The sequence below is a fragment of the Prosopis cineraria genome, unplaced genomic scaffold (genome assembly GCF_029017545.1).
Source record: "Prosopis cineraria cultivar Desert tree isolate PC_DT_omini unplaced genomic scaffold, ASM2901754v1 PC12, whole genome shotgun sequence".
Classification (NCBI taxonomy): Eukaryota; Viridiplantae; Streptophyta; class Magnoliopsida; order Fabales; family Fabaceae; genus Prosopis; species Prosopis cineraria.
The window spans coordinates 38,737,660-38,756,132 of record NW_026555343.1 but is presented as its reverse complement, the minus strand read 5'-3'; the positions used below and the strand labels follow the sequence as shown (position 1 = coordinate 38,756,132).

The following is an 18,473-nucleotide window of genomic DNA, read 5'->3' as shown; positions in this document are numbered from 1 at the left end:
ATCTGCCTCCCCCATTGCATCTTGATCTCCTTCTCCTTTCACTCTAGATCCAAAGTTAAGACCTATAAAGTAAACTTGCAGATATGAATCGTGCTCAAGCTTTCTACACCCATTTCTTTATCTTATATGTAGCAGATTTGAACCTTGAGTTGCTTCCCTGCACCCATTTCTTTTTTTCTTTTTTAAATAACCCATTTCTTTGTCTTTTATGTAAACTGTAAATTTGTTCTCTCTTTTCTACACCCTTAAGGCTCGTCCCACCCATTGCTCAACCCTAGAGCTAATTCATATATTTGATGTCTTGTCTTCTACACTCTTTAGATCTATATTTCTTCTATAAGTAAGAGCACATTTGGATTTTAGTTGAATATAATTGATTAATATGATTAATTTTGATTATAATTGATTATGTCTTCTACACCCTTAGGGCTCATCCTGCCCGTTGCTCAACCTTAGAGCTAAGTCGAGTATTTGGTGTCTTGTCTTCCTCCATATCTATATTTTTTCTACAAATAAGAGCCTGTTTGGATTTCAGTTGAATATAATTAATTATAAAAATAATTTATTAACATGATTAATTTTAATTATAATTAATTATATTATAATACAATCTGTTTGGATACTATTTTTTTTAAAATTATTTTTAATAGAATTAAAAATATTTGAATAATTTAATTAGAATCAATTTTATTTATGAAAATTACCATAAGGGACATTTCTTTTTAAAATTAAATTATTGATAAATTTGTATCTAATATTATTAAATTTGTTAAACTTTATTTAAGAACTAAAATATATTATTTAACTTATATATCTGATTAATTATAGAAATTTAAATTATACTAATATTAACATTTTAATTTACGTAAATAAATGAGTCAATAAATCTAAGTTCAAATAAATTTAATAAAAAAAAAAGATATAATTTTTAAATATTAAACGTCAATTTTATAATAACTAATGAAGATGACAATACACCATTTAATCTCTATATATAAGTCATATCTAATGAAGATGTTATTGATGATGGTAAGGATGAACATTTATCAACATGATGATCTTCCTCATCATCATGCTCTATTTGATCTTCCCTTTCATAACACATAAAATCAAAATCAAAATTAGATGTGAACTTATATTTCATAGTCGAAGCTAGGCATATTGTGTAAAATTACAAACTTATTCTTCCAAACTCTAAATGTTCTTTCTATTGTGCACCGTAAACTTAAATAAAAATAATTAAAGACCTCATTACGATTTGCAAATCTAGTTGATATTCTAAAATTAGAAAAATGGTAGCATTTCTATCTATAAGAACCAAGATATCCATTTAGTATTGGATTGTCGGCATTCACAAATAATATCCACTTTGTAAAAAAGATATTATTATCAATGTTTGTAAGTTGAAAAGTCCAACATAAATAAATTAAACTAATAAATATACCTGAAGGCAAATATGGAAAGTTCATTGACTGAGTTATCAAAGCACGTTCAAAAATGCGAGCATCATGTACAGTACCCTCCTATCTAGCCAAGACAAAAGTAAAGTACACGTCCCAATCACACACAACCATTATATTTTGTATTAGAATTCCTTTTCTTCTAATATATTTTGATTTTTCACTAGTTGGGACCTGTCATGTGATTTAATATATTCTATTGCAAGTTCAGAGCAAACCATTAAAACTTCATAAAAATGTCTATGAATAGTCTCTCCTAGGTGTTGAAATATTTCTTGTGCCACCCTATTTCCCAACCCATGTCCAATTATATTTAAAAAATACTGTAACCATTTCTTGAACTCTCATTCGTCTAGTATCCTTCAATCTATGCCATACCAATTAACTGCATAATTGATGAAACATATGTGGTTTCGTTCTAAAAATTTCATAGCAACAAATTGGGTGTCCTTCTCTGATTTCATTCACCTACAAATGATCTATATATTTACTATTTCTACATATTTACTACATACAACCTAATCAAGGCACTAATTTTTTAAGCTCTTTTTAACCTTTTTTTTATATGACTCTTCTATACTCCTTCCTACCTATAGCCAAACACATAAATAACATGTGCAATTAATTTTAATTATAAATATATCTAAATAATTTAACTATGCAAATATCAATAACTTTTCTACAACATTAAAATAATTCAACAGCATAGATAAAAAGCATACGTAAATAGTTTAAAGAGATACATAAGTCAAATTCAACAATGTAATACAAATATGTCAAACTAATTTTTAAGTAAGATAATATGTTCATAATTAGTTCTAAAACCCCTCAAAATCAATCATTTTTATAACACTCACATCTCAACCACTCCAACACAATCACTCTTGTTAAAAATTGTGCCTTAGGGCCAATCATTGTAATATATATATTTTGTTATGTAATGAATTTTTTTTATTATCATATCAATTGTATATTTATTATGATAATTGTATCCTTGGATAAACTATAGTGATTGTTCTAAATGTCCTTAGTCGGTCATCTATGAAGGATCATAGATGAAACAAGACTAGTATGACTTTGATTAATTATAGAGATATAAATCAAAATCGTAGGCATTTAAAAGACTATAAGATGCTAGCACGCTAAAAAGAAAACTAATGTTTAAAAATGAACAGACATTGAGAGTGCTAGTACGCTGTTTGAGTTAGAGAGTTGTTCATGTGGATGCCAAAAGAGGGAGCAGATCTACATTGCCAGCTCTTAAGATCTAGACTCTTGAAGAGAACGCATGTGAAGCATGATAAAATGGTAATTCTTCTTTACACCTTGACTTAAATGAGTTCATTCGGTCTACATGGGGATAGGAATTTTAAAATTTTAATTTTTGCTGCTTGAGAACAATTCTCAAGTTCCTAAACCAGTCAAGAAAGTTTATCCCATTGAGTTTGTCCTTTTCAAGGACTGATCACAGTGATAATATAGCAGTGTTACTAGTTGACATAATTCTACAATAAAATATACAAAGTTAATTTTATATCCCCCACTAAAGTTAACAATTCTCAAATTTTATTAGTGGATTAAGACCCATATTTTACTTAAATTTAAATCCACTTTGGTAGAACATTTAAAAATTAAGTTATTTGGGTAAGTAACTTTTTTACCAATTACATCATATGTAACTGTTATATCTTTATGGAATTTAATCATCATATAATCCAACATGTTCAATCTCACCTAATGCCTTATGATCCAAAACCATTTGATAATCTAATTAAGTTAAATAATAATGAATCTCTATGAGTAGCGCCATTATTCATGCTTGTCTCACCAAAATAACCTAGATGTATCCACTTTAGTGGAACCTACATTTGAGTTATCTATGTTTTGATAAGTATTCATTAATTGATGGCATTATGATTTAAGATTTTGATTATAGGATTTAATTTATCAATTTAATAATTGTGTAAAGTGAAAGTTTAAAATAAACAGGTCATATTTATCAACAATGGTATCCTTCATAGTCAAAAACATCACCCTTGCCTCTCAGGACATGAAGAGTGACATGTATTATGAAAGCCAATTTTTGTCAGCTCCAACTTCCTTCATTTGTTTGACTAGAGACATGACTTAAGAAATTGATGTTTTCTTAGCCTTTTAAGATTCTTCCTTGTTGTTTGAGCTATCATACTCATTACATCTACTATTTGACTTGTATGTGGTTCCTTTTTCTTTTCTTACTACTACTGCTTTCACCCCTCTTCCTCTTACAACTACCTCACTTAAGGTTCCTTGAGAAGTATTTAGAACTACTTCATTGAATTCACCGCTTACTCTAATAGTAGTTCCTAAAATATCATTGCTATCTCCTAAACCTTCTTCTAAATCAATACCCTCATTTGCCATACCTGGGCAATATACATCTTCATCTTCATCTTCATTCTTATTATAAATATTAGGCAAGACTCCACTTGAAGGTGCCCATGCTCTAAGTTCATTAGTCATGGTATCTTTGAACAATTTAATTAATTCGTTGGCAAAAGGCAATCCTTTATTTCTAAATTTTTCATACAATGGATTTTCCTGTATATACATTACCAATAATATTATAGAATACATAAATAAATAAAATAAATGCATAGCCTCACATAACAACATCATACCAATATCTTGTTCTCCCATCAATCATCTGGAGTATCCACAATATCCTTTACATAATCCCATCTTAAGCTTGTCTCATTTGAAACTAAGTTATCTTAAAGCAGTCACTCTTTTATCATAGTATCCCCTTTGTTCTTAAATCGCTGCTTGCCATATTTTTTTTTTCTAGTCTTGTCATTGAACTTAGCCTCAATAAAACTAAGTTTTACACTAATAATTAAAAAAAAAGTCTATACCTAGCCTTGCAAGATAGCTTGTCATCCCAATTCCTACTTCCTCTCTTCCTTCTTGTGTGCATGACTCATATACATTGGTGTGTTATATATAATATGTGGCGGTGTGGTTTTTTTTCTTCATTTAATATATAAGTGGGTGTTTGTTATATATAATATAAATAATATATTAAATTTATAATTATATATATACAAAAAATATGAAATACCTTAAAGAAGATATAACATTTAAGATGAAAATATTTTTATATAATAATAACACACAAATATATGGGTTTGTCTTTGGTGTGTAGGAACTGGCTGATTCAAAAACCAAAAAAAAAAAAAAAAAATTGGATCTTATATATTTAATTTGAGTAATTCAATTGAATTTTAATTTTTTTATAATATTTATAAATTGACTATTTAAATTGAACAATAAAAATTTAATATTTATAAATTGACTATTTAAATTTAACAATAAAAATTTAATTTGGATAATTCAATTTAAAATTAAAATTTTTAATAATTTTTATAAATTAATTATTCACATTACACCTAAACAATCCAAATTTATAAATTGAAATTAATTATCCAAATTAACCCTAAACAATCCACATTAAGAAGTACTCATTAAATTGAAATTTTTTAAAATTATTAAAAAATTAATATTAAATCTAGACTTTTTAGATAATCAATTTATAAATATTATAAAAATTTTAAAATTAAATTGAATTACTTAAATTAAATATGTACAATCTAGTTTTTTTTTTGAATCAATCATTTTCTACACACTGAAGACGAAGCCATATATTTGTGTGTTATTATTATATACAAAGATTTTCATCTTAAATGTTATATCCTCTTTAAGGTATTTCATATTTTTAAAATATATATATATATATATATAATTGTAATTATAAATTTAATATATTATTCTATATAAAAAACCACACCTCCACATATTTTATAACATACATCAATATATATGACTCACGCACACAAGGAGGGAGAGAGGAAGTAGGGATTGGGGGAGCAGTACTTGAGAATTGGGGTGGCGAGCTTGTAGGGTTAAGCATAAACCTTTTTTTTTTATTATGAATATAGAACTCAATTTGATTGAGGTCAAGTTCTGTACTTTTATATTTAAAAAAATTTGGATGTCAGTCTAATATAAACCAAGTCTCAAATTTGTAACATCTATAAAAATACTTGAGAGAACAATAATTAAGGACCTTCTAAGAATATTAATCTTAATTATAGAACATGAAATTTTAAAATTTCAGTTAAGAATCATGGTCCTTAATTGTGATAAAAAAATATAATTTGTGAGGTGAGATTCACTAACGCGACTTGAAAATTTATTAACCCAACTTAAAAAAATTACTAATGTATATTGTGAAAATATGAAACTCCACTTAAAAATTAATTGTTTAACAAAAAGCGCCACTTGAGAATTCACTAACTCGACTTGAAAAAATTTTTAATGTATATTGTGAAAACATGAAACTCCACTTGGGAATCGATTGTTTAATAAAAAATATCAATTTAAACAAGTCACTTTTTATTAAACAATTGATTCTCAAGTGAGATTTCATTTTTTTACAATATACGTTAAAAAAATTTTCAAGTTTAGTTAGTGAAATTTCAATTGGTATTTTTTGTTAAACATTCTATTTCCAAGTGGGGTTTCATATTTTTACAATATATGTTAGTAATTTTTTTAAATTGGATTAATGAATTCTCAAGTTGTGTTAATAAATCCCACCTCACAAATTATACTTTTTTATCACAATTAAGGATCATGATCCTTAACTGAGATTTTAAAATTTCATGATCCATAATTGAGATTAATATTCTTAGAAGATTCTTAATTGTTATTCTCCCAAAATACTTTTGAAAGTATAGTATATGGGTAAATAAATAAAAAATTGTAGTATTTAGGTCAAATTGCCTACATCTGCTCACATGTTTTTATATCTATATACAGAGAGAAAGAATGAAAATATTTTTTTTATTTACAATATCTGACCCCAAAAAAAAGTTCAAATAATAATGTCCTTAAATGGTTATTGTTACGTTGGGCAACCTCCCTTGCAATATGGTTAATTGCCTCAATACAATCAGTGCAAATTTTGATTTTTTGAAATCCCTTCTCCCAACAAATATCTAAACCTTTAAATAAATTATAAATTTTTGCAATAACAGTTGGGCAGCAAGGGGGTTTATTTCAACGTTTGAATTTATGCATAGAGATTAGAATGTACCTATTATTTTAGTCTGTAAGGATATTAATTTTTTTACTCACGTTGCTAAGAAAGGTCATAATAATCATAGCTCTGTTTTTAAAATCTTTGATTATCCTGCAAATTTTGTTACTATTTGAGATGGAGGACGACGAAAGGTGACTTTATACGTTTGTTTTGTAAGCTTGTTATCTCTCTGTTTTTGTTTTTCTTAATTGATATTCAGTTTTTTATTAAAAAAAAAAAGAAGAAGAAAAAGGAATGACCGTAGAAGACCGAGTGGTCCTGACTCGGTAGTGCGTCCTAAACTGGTTCCAGGAGCAATCATTCGGTAGCCGTACACGTGTGATCATCGTACGGTGCTGACGTCCTCGAGAGAAGACGGGGAACAACATTCATATTATGTTTGAGCGGGGCCCACCTCAATTATTTATAATGATTTCCGTGTGGGGTCCTCTACCTTTCCTCTTTCCTCGTTGGCTCCCCCGTGAACCCTGCATTGCAAGATTTTGGATGACTAAAACTAAAGACAAAGAAATAAAAAATATTTTATAAAATTAATATATTAAATTAAACTTTTATGTAAAGTTAAAAAATTAAAAATATATTTTAATTATTAATTTATTTTTGTTAGAAAGGAATAGTATCCGTTCAAAAACAAAGGGAGAGGACAAATAAATAAAAAATAGGAAAGGAGATTACATTTTAATTCAAAAGCTTATACTTAAGCTTATAGGTTTTTATACTTTATAATGTAATTAATATCAAATTTATTTAATATGTGACTTTTTACATTACCTTAAATTTACTTACACTTAAACAACCTAATAATTTTTTAATAAAAAAATATTTAGATAAAAATCATATTGAGTTTTAAGATTTCACTAGAATCAATTAAGACATGTCTCCAAATTCAAAGCACTTATAAAAATATTTACAATTTATCACAAGCAAGATCCTTACACTAATAGCTTGGGATTTAATCCGAATACCTCATAAGTTATAGATTAAACTATTATTAACCAAATCAATCAATAGTGGCTTAAAATTCATTCTTATTTAAAAGAAGGGAAGAATCACATCTAGCTCTTCCTAAGGAAATTAATTACAAGTAAGGACCAATAACAAGTCTCATTTAAAAAGAAAAAACAAGTCATGTTTTCATTTCAATAACAATTTATTTTGTATTGATTTTTATTTGTAATTAATTCTTTTAAAGGGGGTTGAACGTATCTATGTTTACCATAAAGGGGGCAATTGCCCCCACTAGTCCAAGAAGATATTACTTAAAATAATCCTAAATAATTTTAATTTCTCCCTTTAAAAAATTTCAAGTGCTCCCCTCACTTCAAAAAAATTCACTTGTGCCCTTATAAAAGTTTACTTATTCCATTATCTAAAATTATATACATGTGTGTGTGTGTGTGTTTTTTTATAAACTTAAATAGCAATAGTTTTAAAATGGAAAAATAAAAATTTTAAAAAAATTGCTCATGAAAAATCTTATAAAAAAAATTCTTTACCATATAAAGAGGTATATCAGTTTTATTAAATGAAAACTAAAATCATGATTCTAATAGATAAAAAAATATTTATATAAAGAGAGTATTTTATGTTATTATAATTTTATCTCTTATGCATTTTTTAATATTTAATTTTATTAACATTAATAAAATTTAAGAGATATTTAAAATTATTTATTTTATAAAAATGGTAATATTTATTTTAAGTATAACTTATGCCCCCATTGATTAATTTTTTTTGGATCCGTCATTGGGGTTGGATGTAATTTTTCCTAAAAGAATCCACTGCTACACCACTGTTATTTAAGAGAGCTATGTGAAAGAAAAAGTAGCACCAATAAACTCTTCTCTATAGAATCCCACTCTAAAACTTGAAGTCTCCATTAATTAGTTCTATATGTGTGTGCGAGCGTGTGGAAGAAGAAATTCCAGAAGTTGCAGTTCCAATAGTGAAGTAACCTAATGTAATCCAAATCACACATCATATATTACAATAAATCGTGCAACTTCCTTTATATATCTTTAGGTGTGTGATTCGGATTCAGGCCTCCACAAGCAACTTTTAGATACCCTCTATATGAATCTCCATTTGGACATTAATTTATGCACTCTCCATTTTTAGCCTCTCAAGTTGATAAAAATACCATTCATGTTCATTTTTATTTTTTTAAATAAAATATATATTTCATTATATTATTCTTTGATAAGCATAAAATCAAATGCGTTGTAATATCTTCTACGAACCCTGTCTGCAAATAACATCTTACAGATGTACTGTCAAACATGTTCCTATCTTCTACATGCTTATTCCTAAACAAGTTATTGGTCAACATTACGTGCTGCAATACAATCTATCTGCGTGTATATATATGTTTTACATAGATATGTAAATATTTGAACTTTTATTTCTTTAGTATAACTAAGCAAAGTAAAATCTAAATTAAACAATTATTTGGAATAATAAAGAAGTGGACCATGATGAAATTAATACATGCTGGGGATAACGGGATTGTGTGGTTGTGATTGTGATGACAAAGGGGAAATCTTAATAGAGAGATCAGTTGTGGAGCTTTGAAAATAATTAATAAAGATATGTTATATTGCATGATTGAAGGGGTTGGAATAATGTCTGGACCACTAACTGATTAGTGTAGAAATTATTTATTTGATGATTTAATCACTTAGCTTAATTAGTGTCCAATCATAGTCTCTTACTTTTCTTTGTTTCTTTTTATGCATGCTTATTATTATAGTTATTTTTTTCTAGTTAAAAGTATATTTTTAGTTCTTTGATTTATCTAAGATTTTATTTTGATTGTTTACTTTTATAAAATGTCTTTTGAGATTCCTAATAATACCACCCTTAGTTTCATTAACAAAAAAATTTTGACATTGAATTTTCTAAATATTGATAAACATTATCATATGTTGACTTATTAAATTTAATTATTTAAATAAAAATAAGGTGAAAAAATCATATATCATTCAAGTTTAAGACTGATAGTGTTAATTAGGGTTAGAAGATTTAAAATGATACTTTATAAAATTAAATAAATAACTAAAATGAAAGTTAGATAACCAAGGATACATTTTTGCCTTTTTTATACAACTAATTTTACAAAGTACAAGCTTCTAATCATCACTTTCTTAATTCTTTTGAATTTAATTCGAAACACATGATCATATCAATATATATCATCAGAAAAGTAATTAGGGAGTGATGGGATCGCCCCATCATTAATATTGATGCATCTCTCGTATACTTTTATTTTCTAAGTTGTGTGCCAATTATATTGCTATCATTATGAGTATGTATGTATCTTAATTAGAAGGTGAAATGTGAAAGATTCAGTTTAATGGTAACATTTTAATTTGATTTATGAATGATCTGTAGAGAATTCAGGCTAAATTATTCTGTGCACAACTAAAACTTCGGCAAAAAATTGGCTATTTGTAATAAAAAAGAAGTATATGAGCAAATTACTCCGACCTTAAGAATCAGTAGCACCATAAACTCTTAACTCTTTTATTATGAAAAATTATAAATTATTTCTTGACTTTTAAAAACAATATAATATGGCTCTCACTAATAATAAGAGTTAATTTTAACCATTAGTTGATCAGAAAATAATAAAAAATGATATCAACAATTATAGAAAAAGATAAATTGTACCATTTTGAAAAGTTAAGGATTATATAATAAATAAGTTTAGGGTTTATGATGCTACTTAACTTAAAATTTATGAGGTAATTTGCTTATTTACTGATATAAAAACAATAAAAATTAAATCACAATATAATTAAGCATGATACCCAATTAATTTGCTAAGTATAAAATACTTAGAAGACGACCCCCCCTTCTCTCTCTATATATACAATTATACATACTTGTGTGTATGTAATTTTCAATTCATGAATTTGATTAAGATGTCTCCGTGTTGAATAATTGACTGCCAACCCGCCGTTGCTTAAAGTTTATAAGCTAAGAAAATTCAAACGCAGCATTATATTAATTATATTGAGTGTTACTATTAATTGTAATTGTAGGTATCAAGAATCTAAAATAAATTAATTATGATATTTTATCAGGACCAAATCAGCTACAAATATTCAAGAGTCACATCTCGCATCAATGATAAGAATATAATAACTAATTAATTTCAGAGAAAGAAAAAGGGAAGCGTGGTTTGGATTGGAAGAGCATTTTTGGCTCGACAATCACTTTAAAAGTCATGAAATTATTTAATCGATATAATATAATTTGTAATTAGACTTTAGTCATTAACGACCTCACACAATAAATATATGACTGTCATTTTCCATGATTTGTGAATTTGTGATTTGTGACTATACATTTTTTGTTTTTATTTAGAATAATGCTGATCCCGCACTCTTGAAAACTTTCTCCCAACTAAAAAAATCTTTCTTCAATAGAAAGTGTACCTTTTATGACGACTTTATAGTTATTTTCTCAGATTTGAAGTGTGATCATCTGATTTTATTTTAATATTTTACAATTTAGAAATTGAATGTCAAAGAATATCAAGATTTAATTGGCCATGACACATTTTAATAGCATTTTGGGGCATGCCAGCAAATATTTAAGCGAGAGGATCACTACAAAACACTAGATTATGAGCCTATGTTTTTTTTTTTAGTGAAAAAATTTAAGTGGCTTAAGCCCCAAAGATTCACTAGGATCAGGACAAGCCTCTAAGTTCAAAGGACATTTTTAAAGATATTTATAAATCATCCATCAATAAAATTCTCACATTACAAACTTGTAAATCAACAAGAACAATCTTTATTTGTTATGAGCTAGTGTCTTTACACATATGAACTTTGAGATTAACCATATTAATTATTTATGACTTATGTATTGAGCCACATATTTTATATTATATTAGATTAAAGGATTTAAATCATTTGAAATTGGGATTGGTGAATTTAGTTGAAATTTTCCAGTTTTAGTATTTTTGCTCATTTTATTATTTTTTTATAAAATATAAATTTTTTCTCTTTTTTAAAAAGAAAAACTTCATAAAAATTCATCAATAATGACTTCAGAAAATTTAATTTAAATCCTAGATTAAACTAGATACTAAACTAGACTAGCAGACGAAATTACAATTTGCAAGCTGTCATTTATTCAACTAGCCTATATGTACAACCAAAACATCTATGTGAAAAGAGACTGATGGCATTATTCTATCTACTAAAGATTCTCAGTCCAAGTTTCATTTAAAAATATGTTAGCTTCTTTTTTTCAAAAAAAAAAATCCTTAAAAATATAGCTAGGTAAAATGCTTCTAATATCATGAATTTTCTCAATAGAATACCTACAATACATTAAAACGAAGTGTTTTAGTGAATCAAATAATATGATAGTAGATCAACGTACTTCTTTTCATTTGATCTAATCACCGTTGATACAAATATATATATATATATATATATACACACATATATATTCACAACCGGTTTAATAAAGATGGATTAATGGATTAACTGAGTAGAATAAATAGTATTTTTTTTAAAAAAATAAAGGCAGAGAGATAGACGATGGGGAGCATTTTCAAAAGCTAAATGATTGAGAATGACAGCCAAATTAAATCACTGTTTGTTTCCCTTTTTCTATTTCCCATTGCATATGGGCAACAATAGTACTTCATCGAAATTTGAACACGTCCAAACACTAACTAATGCGTTTATATGTACGTTGTTAAATAATTCTTACCTCATTCTAACTACAACAAGATATCATATTAGTGTATAGCATATTATATCAAGTCGTGATAATACATTTGTTTACAAACAAATTATCTATTGAAGCAGACAAATTGATGCAGACTATGGATAACAATATTAAATTTGTTAGCAGGAGCAAAGTAAAATTCCATGTTTGATTTCAACTACTGAACTAACTCCCTAATCCACAATCCCATCAAAAGTTAAAATATTTTGAACTCTAAAATTTAAAGTCAGCTTCAGCGTATAATCAATATACTCCCTCCAGTTTTTAACATATAAAAAATTGTGTCCTTAATATATGATAAAGTTATCATAATTTATTATTTTTCAATTTTTCCCATATTTATTTATCATATGTAGTTTGAATTCCCAGACAACAATTTAATATAGTTATTAGTTGCAAAAAAAAAAAAGAACATAATTGGAAAATTGAATATTAATAAGTGTGAAATTGGTTAATTTTATCTTATATTAAGGATAAGAGATAGTATATTAATATATAAATAATAAATGAAATCTATATATTTGTGTGTGTGCGCGCGCGCGTTATTGCATGCAATCAATGATTTAAACTATCCTTATAATCATTATGTGAAACGAAGACAAGGACGACAAAGTTTGTGCTTATTTATAATATTCACGCACTGGCATCCTTGGTTCAGTGGAGAATTTTAAAGAATATGTAAACTAATTTCTTAAAAATTAAAATCAAAGAAACATGCAAAATTGTCAGAAATTTCAGCTTTTTAAATAACAAGTATAGGCTCAATGATAATAAATTTGACCAATACGTAAAGCAAACAATATATATAATGCAGAGAATATATAGGAAGTAAAAAAGATCTGAAAGGAAAGCTTTTAGCCGTGCCTGTAATAAGAGCCTTAATCAATTGAACAATCATGTCGCAGTAAAATTTTAAAAGGCAGGGAAGGGGGCTGCCAAATCATGATATGTTAAATAATGGACAAAATTCTGTTATAATATTTTTAACTATTTTATAATCCAATTTTGATAAATTAAATAATACAGTCAAATATTTTTTATAGATTAATATAATATATTTGATTATTTTTATACTCTTTAGATTTATAAAAATTAATTTATAATAAATATCTAATGTATATATTTAGTTTTTAATGTTAAATTTTCGAGCTTCCCATCTTTACTTAATTAGATGTCGATCCTCAGGGTTATTAGTTGTTAGTAATTTCCAAAACATCTTTAAATTATACAGATGGATGGCTCTAATTGAGAAGACAATCGAGTGAAATAAAGCCAAATAAAGTTTTACAAAGCATAATCATTTCAAGGAGACCAATTCATGAAAATTAAGATAACATATACAATTTTCTTAATATCACAGAGTATAGTTTACTGAATAAGCCATATATAATACGCAGGTCAATTTTTCTAACTCCATTAGCTAATTTTTGGAGGAAACTTTTTATTTCTTTTTTTTGGGGTCAATTTTTATCTCATTTAGGAATCCATTATTAATCGATATTTCGGAAAGACATTACTATTAAAAAAGAAAATCCATACATATCTGTCCGTACGTGTATCTTCATATACAAATGAAAATGCTCACTTTCTAGTTTTTACACTGCTAATGCTTTCTTGCTCCCTCATTTAATTTCTCTGCTCAAGTTACCAGAGAAATTGGAAGGTTAAGGACAAAAGCTTTTTAATGGACGAGACAAGAAAAATGCCGGTAAAAAGATTAGAAGTGAGAAGGAGGACGAAGAGTAAAGAATTAAGCAACAAATTTTTATATTGATATCCACACCTTCAAATATTTAGTAATTAAGCGCACTTTCTATTTTTCAACAATAAAAAGATTCATTTTTTTTTCAAGTACCATCCTTTAACAATTTTAACCAAGACATGACATAATGAGAATTCTTGTAGTGTAAAATAAAATTAATATTCTTCAATCCACGTCCTACCTACTGTACAAAATATAAAGATGTGTGGGTGAAATTAGTAAAATGTTCTTAACTTAATGCCTTCTTTTTTCTTTCCTTGTAAGATCAGATTTTTTGGAATGCAAATACTGAACATATAAAAAAAATATCTTGACAGAAACTTTTTACTCACTTATATTAGAATATCTGAAAGAAAAGTTGCAAAGCAATTTATTTTAAAGGAGTTTCCTATCAAAAACAACACCTTCTCTTGCATACATGACATAATCAATGACATGAATCTTCAATCAAGACTTGATTGCTTATAATTTCAAGAATATGATAGATCAAAAATAGTACCCACCAAATCCTTAATGAGTTAGACTAGATATAGATGACTCAATTGGCAACAACGGTGCTACTGTTTTTAAATGGCTCGTTCACGATGATTAAAAAAATTGGATTCGACCTGTTCTAACATGATCCGAATGAAGACGGGCCTGCTGGAACCAGGTTCTTTATATACAACCCTGCCAAGGACATCTATAGGGGTTATTCAAGCAAAATGTTACGGGAAAAAATTTAACTTTTCTGAAAAGCAAAGTATATTCTATAAACAATATATAATATGTAATATATTAGTATTAAAGTGAGAAAAGTTTTTCCTGGTAATGAGAAAGGGAACGAAGGAAAAGACAGAAAGTTCACGTCAGAGTTAGCTGTAGTAGGAGTACCCCTTGGGCTGTGGTTTTGTGCAGAGGGAATCCCACCCATTCTCTCTCTCTCTCTGAGTTTAACTTTAGACAACTGGGTCTGTACTTTTGTTTCTATTATTTAGCAGTGTGGATTTTCTTCTTATTACATCCACCATGGTTCAGTTCAGACTTCAGAACCATGAAGGAGAAGAAAAGCGACTAGCTTAATTAGCTAGCTAGCTAGCTATATATCCATCAGCTGGGTTCACTTCTGATTTACTTCTCTTTATACATATATGTATCAGTCTGTCTTGTTTCTTCTGCTCTTTCACACAAAACAACAGAAGTTTCATTGTCTGTTTATTGGTTGGTGCCAAGGCGGAAACTATCTGGATAATTGTTTTTTTCTTTTTGCCTGCGGATTTCAAAGGGTATTATTCCTCCCCTTTCCTCTTTCTTTGATTCCAAAACCTTTTTTAATATATGCGAAGAACAAGATCTACTATGGACCATAATACTGCAGCAAAAATCTTAGGTTTCGGAGAATTTCCATGTTTGAGAAAAAGATAGATGTCGTGTTCGATCCATGTTCCACCTCCATCAACAGAATCATCATCATCAGGCAGTGCATCAGGAGAACATGTCTAATTTGACTGCCTCTGTATCTGCTGAACCAAGTGTTTCAAATATTGGTACTACTTACAATTATCCTCCTCCACCATCAACTTCGTCTCAATCTCAGCCACTGAAGAAAAAGAGAAACCTCCCTGGCAACCCAGGTTGTTCCATTTTTTTAATTCCTCTCCAAAAATAATCCTTAAAGCCACACTTGTTTCTCCAAACGTTGTTGTCGTTGCCTAGACTACAGTACACATCTACTGACTTTGTCTTCTATTCTCGTTCAGACCCAGAAGCTGAAGTGATCGCCTTGTCTCCAAAGACTCTGCTAGCTACGAACAGGTTCATATGCGAGATCTGCAACAAGGGGTTTCAGAGGGACCAGAATCTGCAGCTTCATAGAAGAGGGCACAATCTGCCATGGAAGCTGAAGCAGAGGACGACTAGCAAAGAGATGATGAGGAAGAAGGTGTACGTGTGTCCAGAACCAAGCTGCGTCCACCATGATCCTTCGAGAGCACTCGGAGACCTCACAGGGATCAAGAAACACTTTTGCAGAAAGCACGGAGAGAAGAAATGGAAATGCGAGAAGTGCTCAAAGAGATACGCGGTTCAATCCGATTGGAAGGCTCACTCCAAAACCTGTGGCACGAGAGAGTACAGATGTGACTGTGGAACTCTCTTCTCTAGGTAACTCATTTTCACATATTCATATCTATATCTTTTTTAACAATCTTCTTTTCCACATTTGTTGAAGGTTAGATATACTCACCAAAGCAATTTTTTAACCGCCTGACATGAATATTTGGTCGATTTAAATTGTATGAACGACATGAGTGTTACTGGTCCAGTTTAGGATACACACACACACACTCAGAGCAGTCAGACTCAGACATATCGTTCAAGTATGGTGGACATGTAAGGTTAACGGTTTTGCCATCAGAATAAATAATACAAAATTCAGATTTGTCAATCCCGTGACAGTTTGGGCAAGTGATGATAGTTCATGATTTACATATAGCATACTCCTATATATAAATTATTTCATGTTTATAGAGAGAGTGGTTGGGGGATCTCAGTATTAGAATAATATGAGTTTTTTAATTTCTTCAAATAATCTCACCCAATCAAGTGTTTTTTACAAACGTAAATGGAGATGTAGATCATTTGATGAGTAGAATAAAGGAGAAAACTTCAGGAGATAACTCAAATAATTTGAGGATAAGCTGGAGTCTGGACGCATTACAAGGGATAACACCCAAAAAAAAAAAAGAATACAAAAAGAGAGAACGGTGGAGAGCAGATGAAAAGACTAAAAGAGATCAAGGTCAATGGTTGTGTAGTGTCAATGTGTCACATACATGGAACAATGAGTGACATCTTGTTATTTAATATTATTTTGTAATATTATATTTTTCAGGAGGGACAGTTTCATAACTCACAGAGCATTCTGTGATGCATTAGCAGAAGAGAGTGCGCGATCTGAAGCAAACCCACGAGTTCCTCTTCCCTCATCACAGCAACACTTCAAAAACCAGATCAGTCTCACTCCTCCTCCTCCTCTCAGGCATGGAATGATTCAGGTCCCCTCTTGGCTTGGTGGCCCACCCACCACCTGTGCGATAGATCAGCACCGTCAACTTCATCATCTAGGCCATGAAAGTCCAAACCCTAACCCTACTAGCCTCGGCCCCACTACCACCACCTCTAGTCTTCTTCCTTCTTACCAACTTCCAGCGCCTTCCTCGCACATGTCAGCCACAGCCTTGCTTCAGAAAGCGGCTCAGATGGGTTCGACCATCAGCAAAACCGGCTCGCCCGTGCTCATCAGGACCCACCACCACAACATTACTAATCACATGTCTGCTACTTCCAGCACTGATCACCACCCTGCTGGTTTAAACTTGTCGTCCTCATCCTCCTCACCTGAAGGTCACGTGACCACCACAACACCGGCCATGGCTTCTTGCCTTCATCTCCTTTTTCTTTCTCTACTTCTGCTCAGTTTGGAGGTGCAAGTTCTTTCGAGGAGGGTTTGATTAATGGTGGGATTTTGAATCCCATGAAAGATGCGAAGAACTTGCATGGCAATGCTCTTTTCAGATCAACCGGTGGCGTGACGGAGGCAGCTGCCGCCGCTGGTGGTAGTGCTGGTGGGAACGAGGGTTTGACGAGGGACTTCTTGGGTCTTAAACCTCTTTCCCATGATGATATTCTCAACTTTGCTGGGATTGGAAACTGCATGATGAGCTCATCTTCGGCTTCCCATGATCAACGAATTCATCAATTCCAATGGCATTCCTAATTATCATTAGCATATGATTATAAATATGTTTATCAATATCTTCCTTTCTCTTTTCATGTCAATTAGAATTTCGCCTTTTTTATAATCCCCAAAAGGGAAGGATTATATTACATATTGTAATTCCCTTTGCAGTCATTTTTTATCAACCCTTAGTTATGTAGTTATTTGACGAAAAATTTTAATTGACTCTTCAATACAAAACCTGTGGAGAAGTTTTGATATATTTTCATTTATTCTTTTATTATCCTTTATGGGATAGATATTATTTGGTCGAGTTTGAAGGCGGTTTTTTTTTTTTTTTTGCCTTTTTATTACCCGCGCCAAAATGCGCTTAATCTGAAGGATAAGTAGAAGAAAGACCCGAATTAATAAGTGACTTTCTAGAAGTTTTTCACATCTCTATTATTGTGAGTTATATATTTTGCAATACCTATGAAAAAGTTTGTGTATAAAATTATTTTCGGGCCTTTGATATAGATGCTACTGTATGTTGAGTAATTTATTATAACAGAAAAGGATTGAGAAAGATTGTAAGTAAGACTGAGACATAATTTATCGCATTTAATTAAAGTTGTTTTAGAAAGGTAAGATAATTTTAAG

General features: G+C 29.5%; 2 protein-coding genes across 3 annotated transcripts; one reads left to right on the top strand and one right to left on the bottom strand.

Annotated features, from left to right (window-relative positions):
* Positions 1–3,614: 3,614 nt before the first annotated feature.
* Positions 3,615–3,962, bottom strand: LOC129289338 (uncharacterized). The gene has a single exon (XM_054926098.1). It carries the CDS (start codon positions 3,960–3,962, stop codon positions 3,615–3,617), a length of 348 nt encoding a protein of 115 aa, XP_054782073.1.
* Positions 3,963–15,040: 11,078 nt separating this feature from the next.
* On the top strand, positions 15,041–18,096 carry LOC129287948 (protein indeterminate-domain 7-like). 2 transcript variants are annotated; one of them, XM_054924238.1, is made up of 4 exons: positions 15,041–15,381; positions 15,486–15,729; positions 15,856–16,258; positions 16,989–18,096. In XM_054924238.1, the coding sequence occupies exons 2-4, from the start codon at positions 15,537–15,539 to the stop codon at positions 17,605–17,607; spliced, it is 1,215 nt and encodes a 404-aa protein (XP_054780213.1). In that variant the 5' UTR covers positions 15,041–15,381; positions 15,486–15,536; the 3' UTR covers positions 17,608–18,096. The 2 variants fall into 2 exon arrangements, with proteins under 2 accessions (XP_054780213.1, XP_054780212.1); XM_054924237.1 differs by having other exon boundaries at positions 15,042–15,729.
* The last annotated feature ends 377 nt before the right edge of the window (positions 18,097–18,473 follow it).

Excerpts from the sequence above, each read along its gene's own strand:
- LOC129287948 (XM_054924238.1), top strand. The coding sequence starts at position 15,537 with ATGTTCCACCTCCATCAACAGAATCATCATCATCAGGCAGTGCATCAG. Across the intron at positions 15,730-15,855 it reads AAACCTCCCTGGCAACCCAG|ACCCAGAAGCTGAAGTGATC; the intron begins GTTGTTCCATTT and ends ATTCTCGTTCAG. Across the intron at positions 16,259-16,988 it reads TGTGGAACTCTCTTCTCTAG|GAGGGACAGTTTCATAACTC; the intron begins GTAACTCATTTT and ends TATATTTTTCAG.
- LOC129289338 (XM_054926098.1), bottom strand. The coding sequence starts at position 3,962 with ATGACTAATGAACTTAGAGCATGGGCACCTTCAAGTGGAGTCTTGCCT.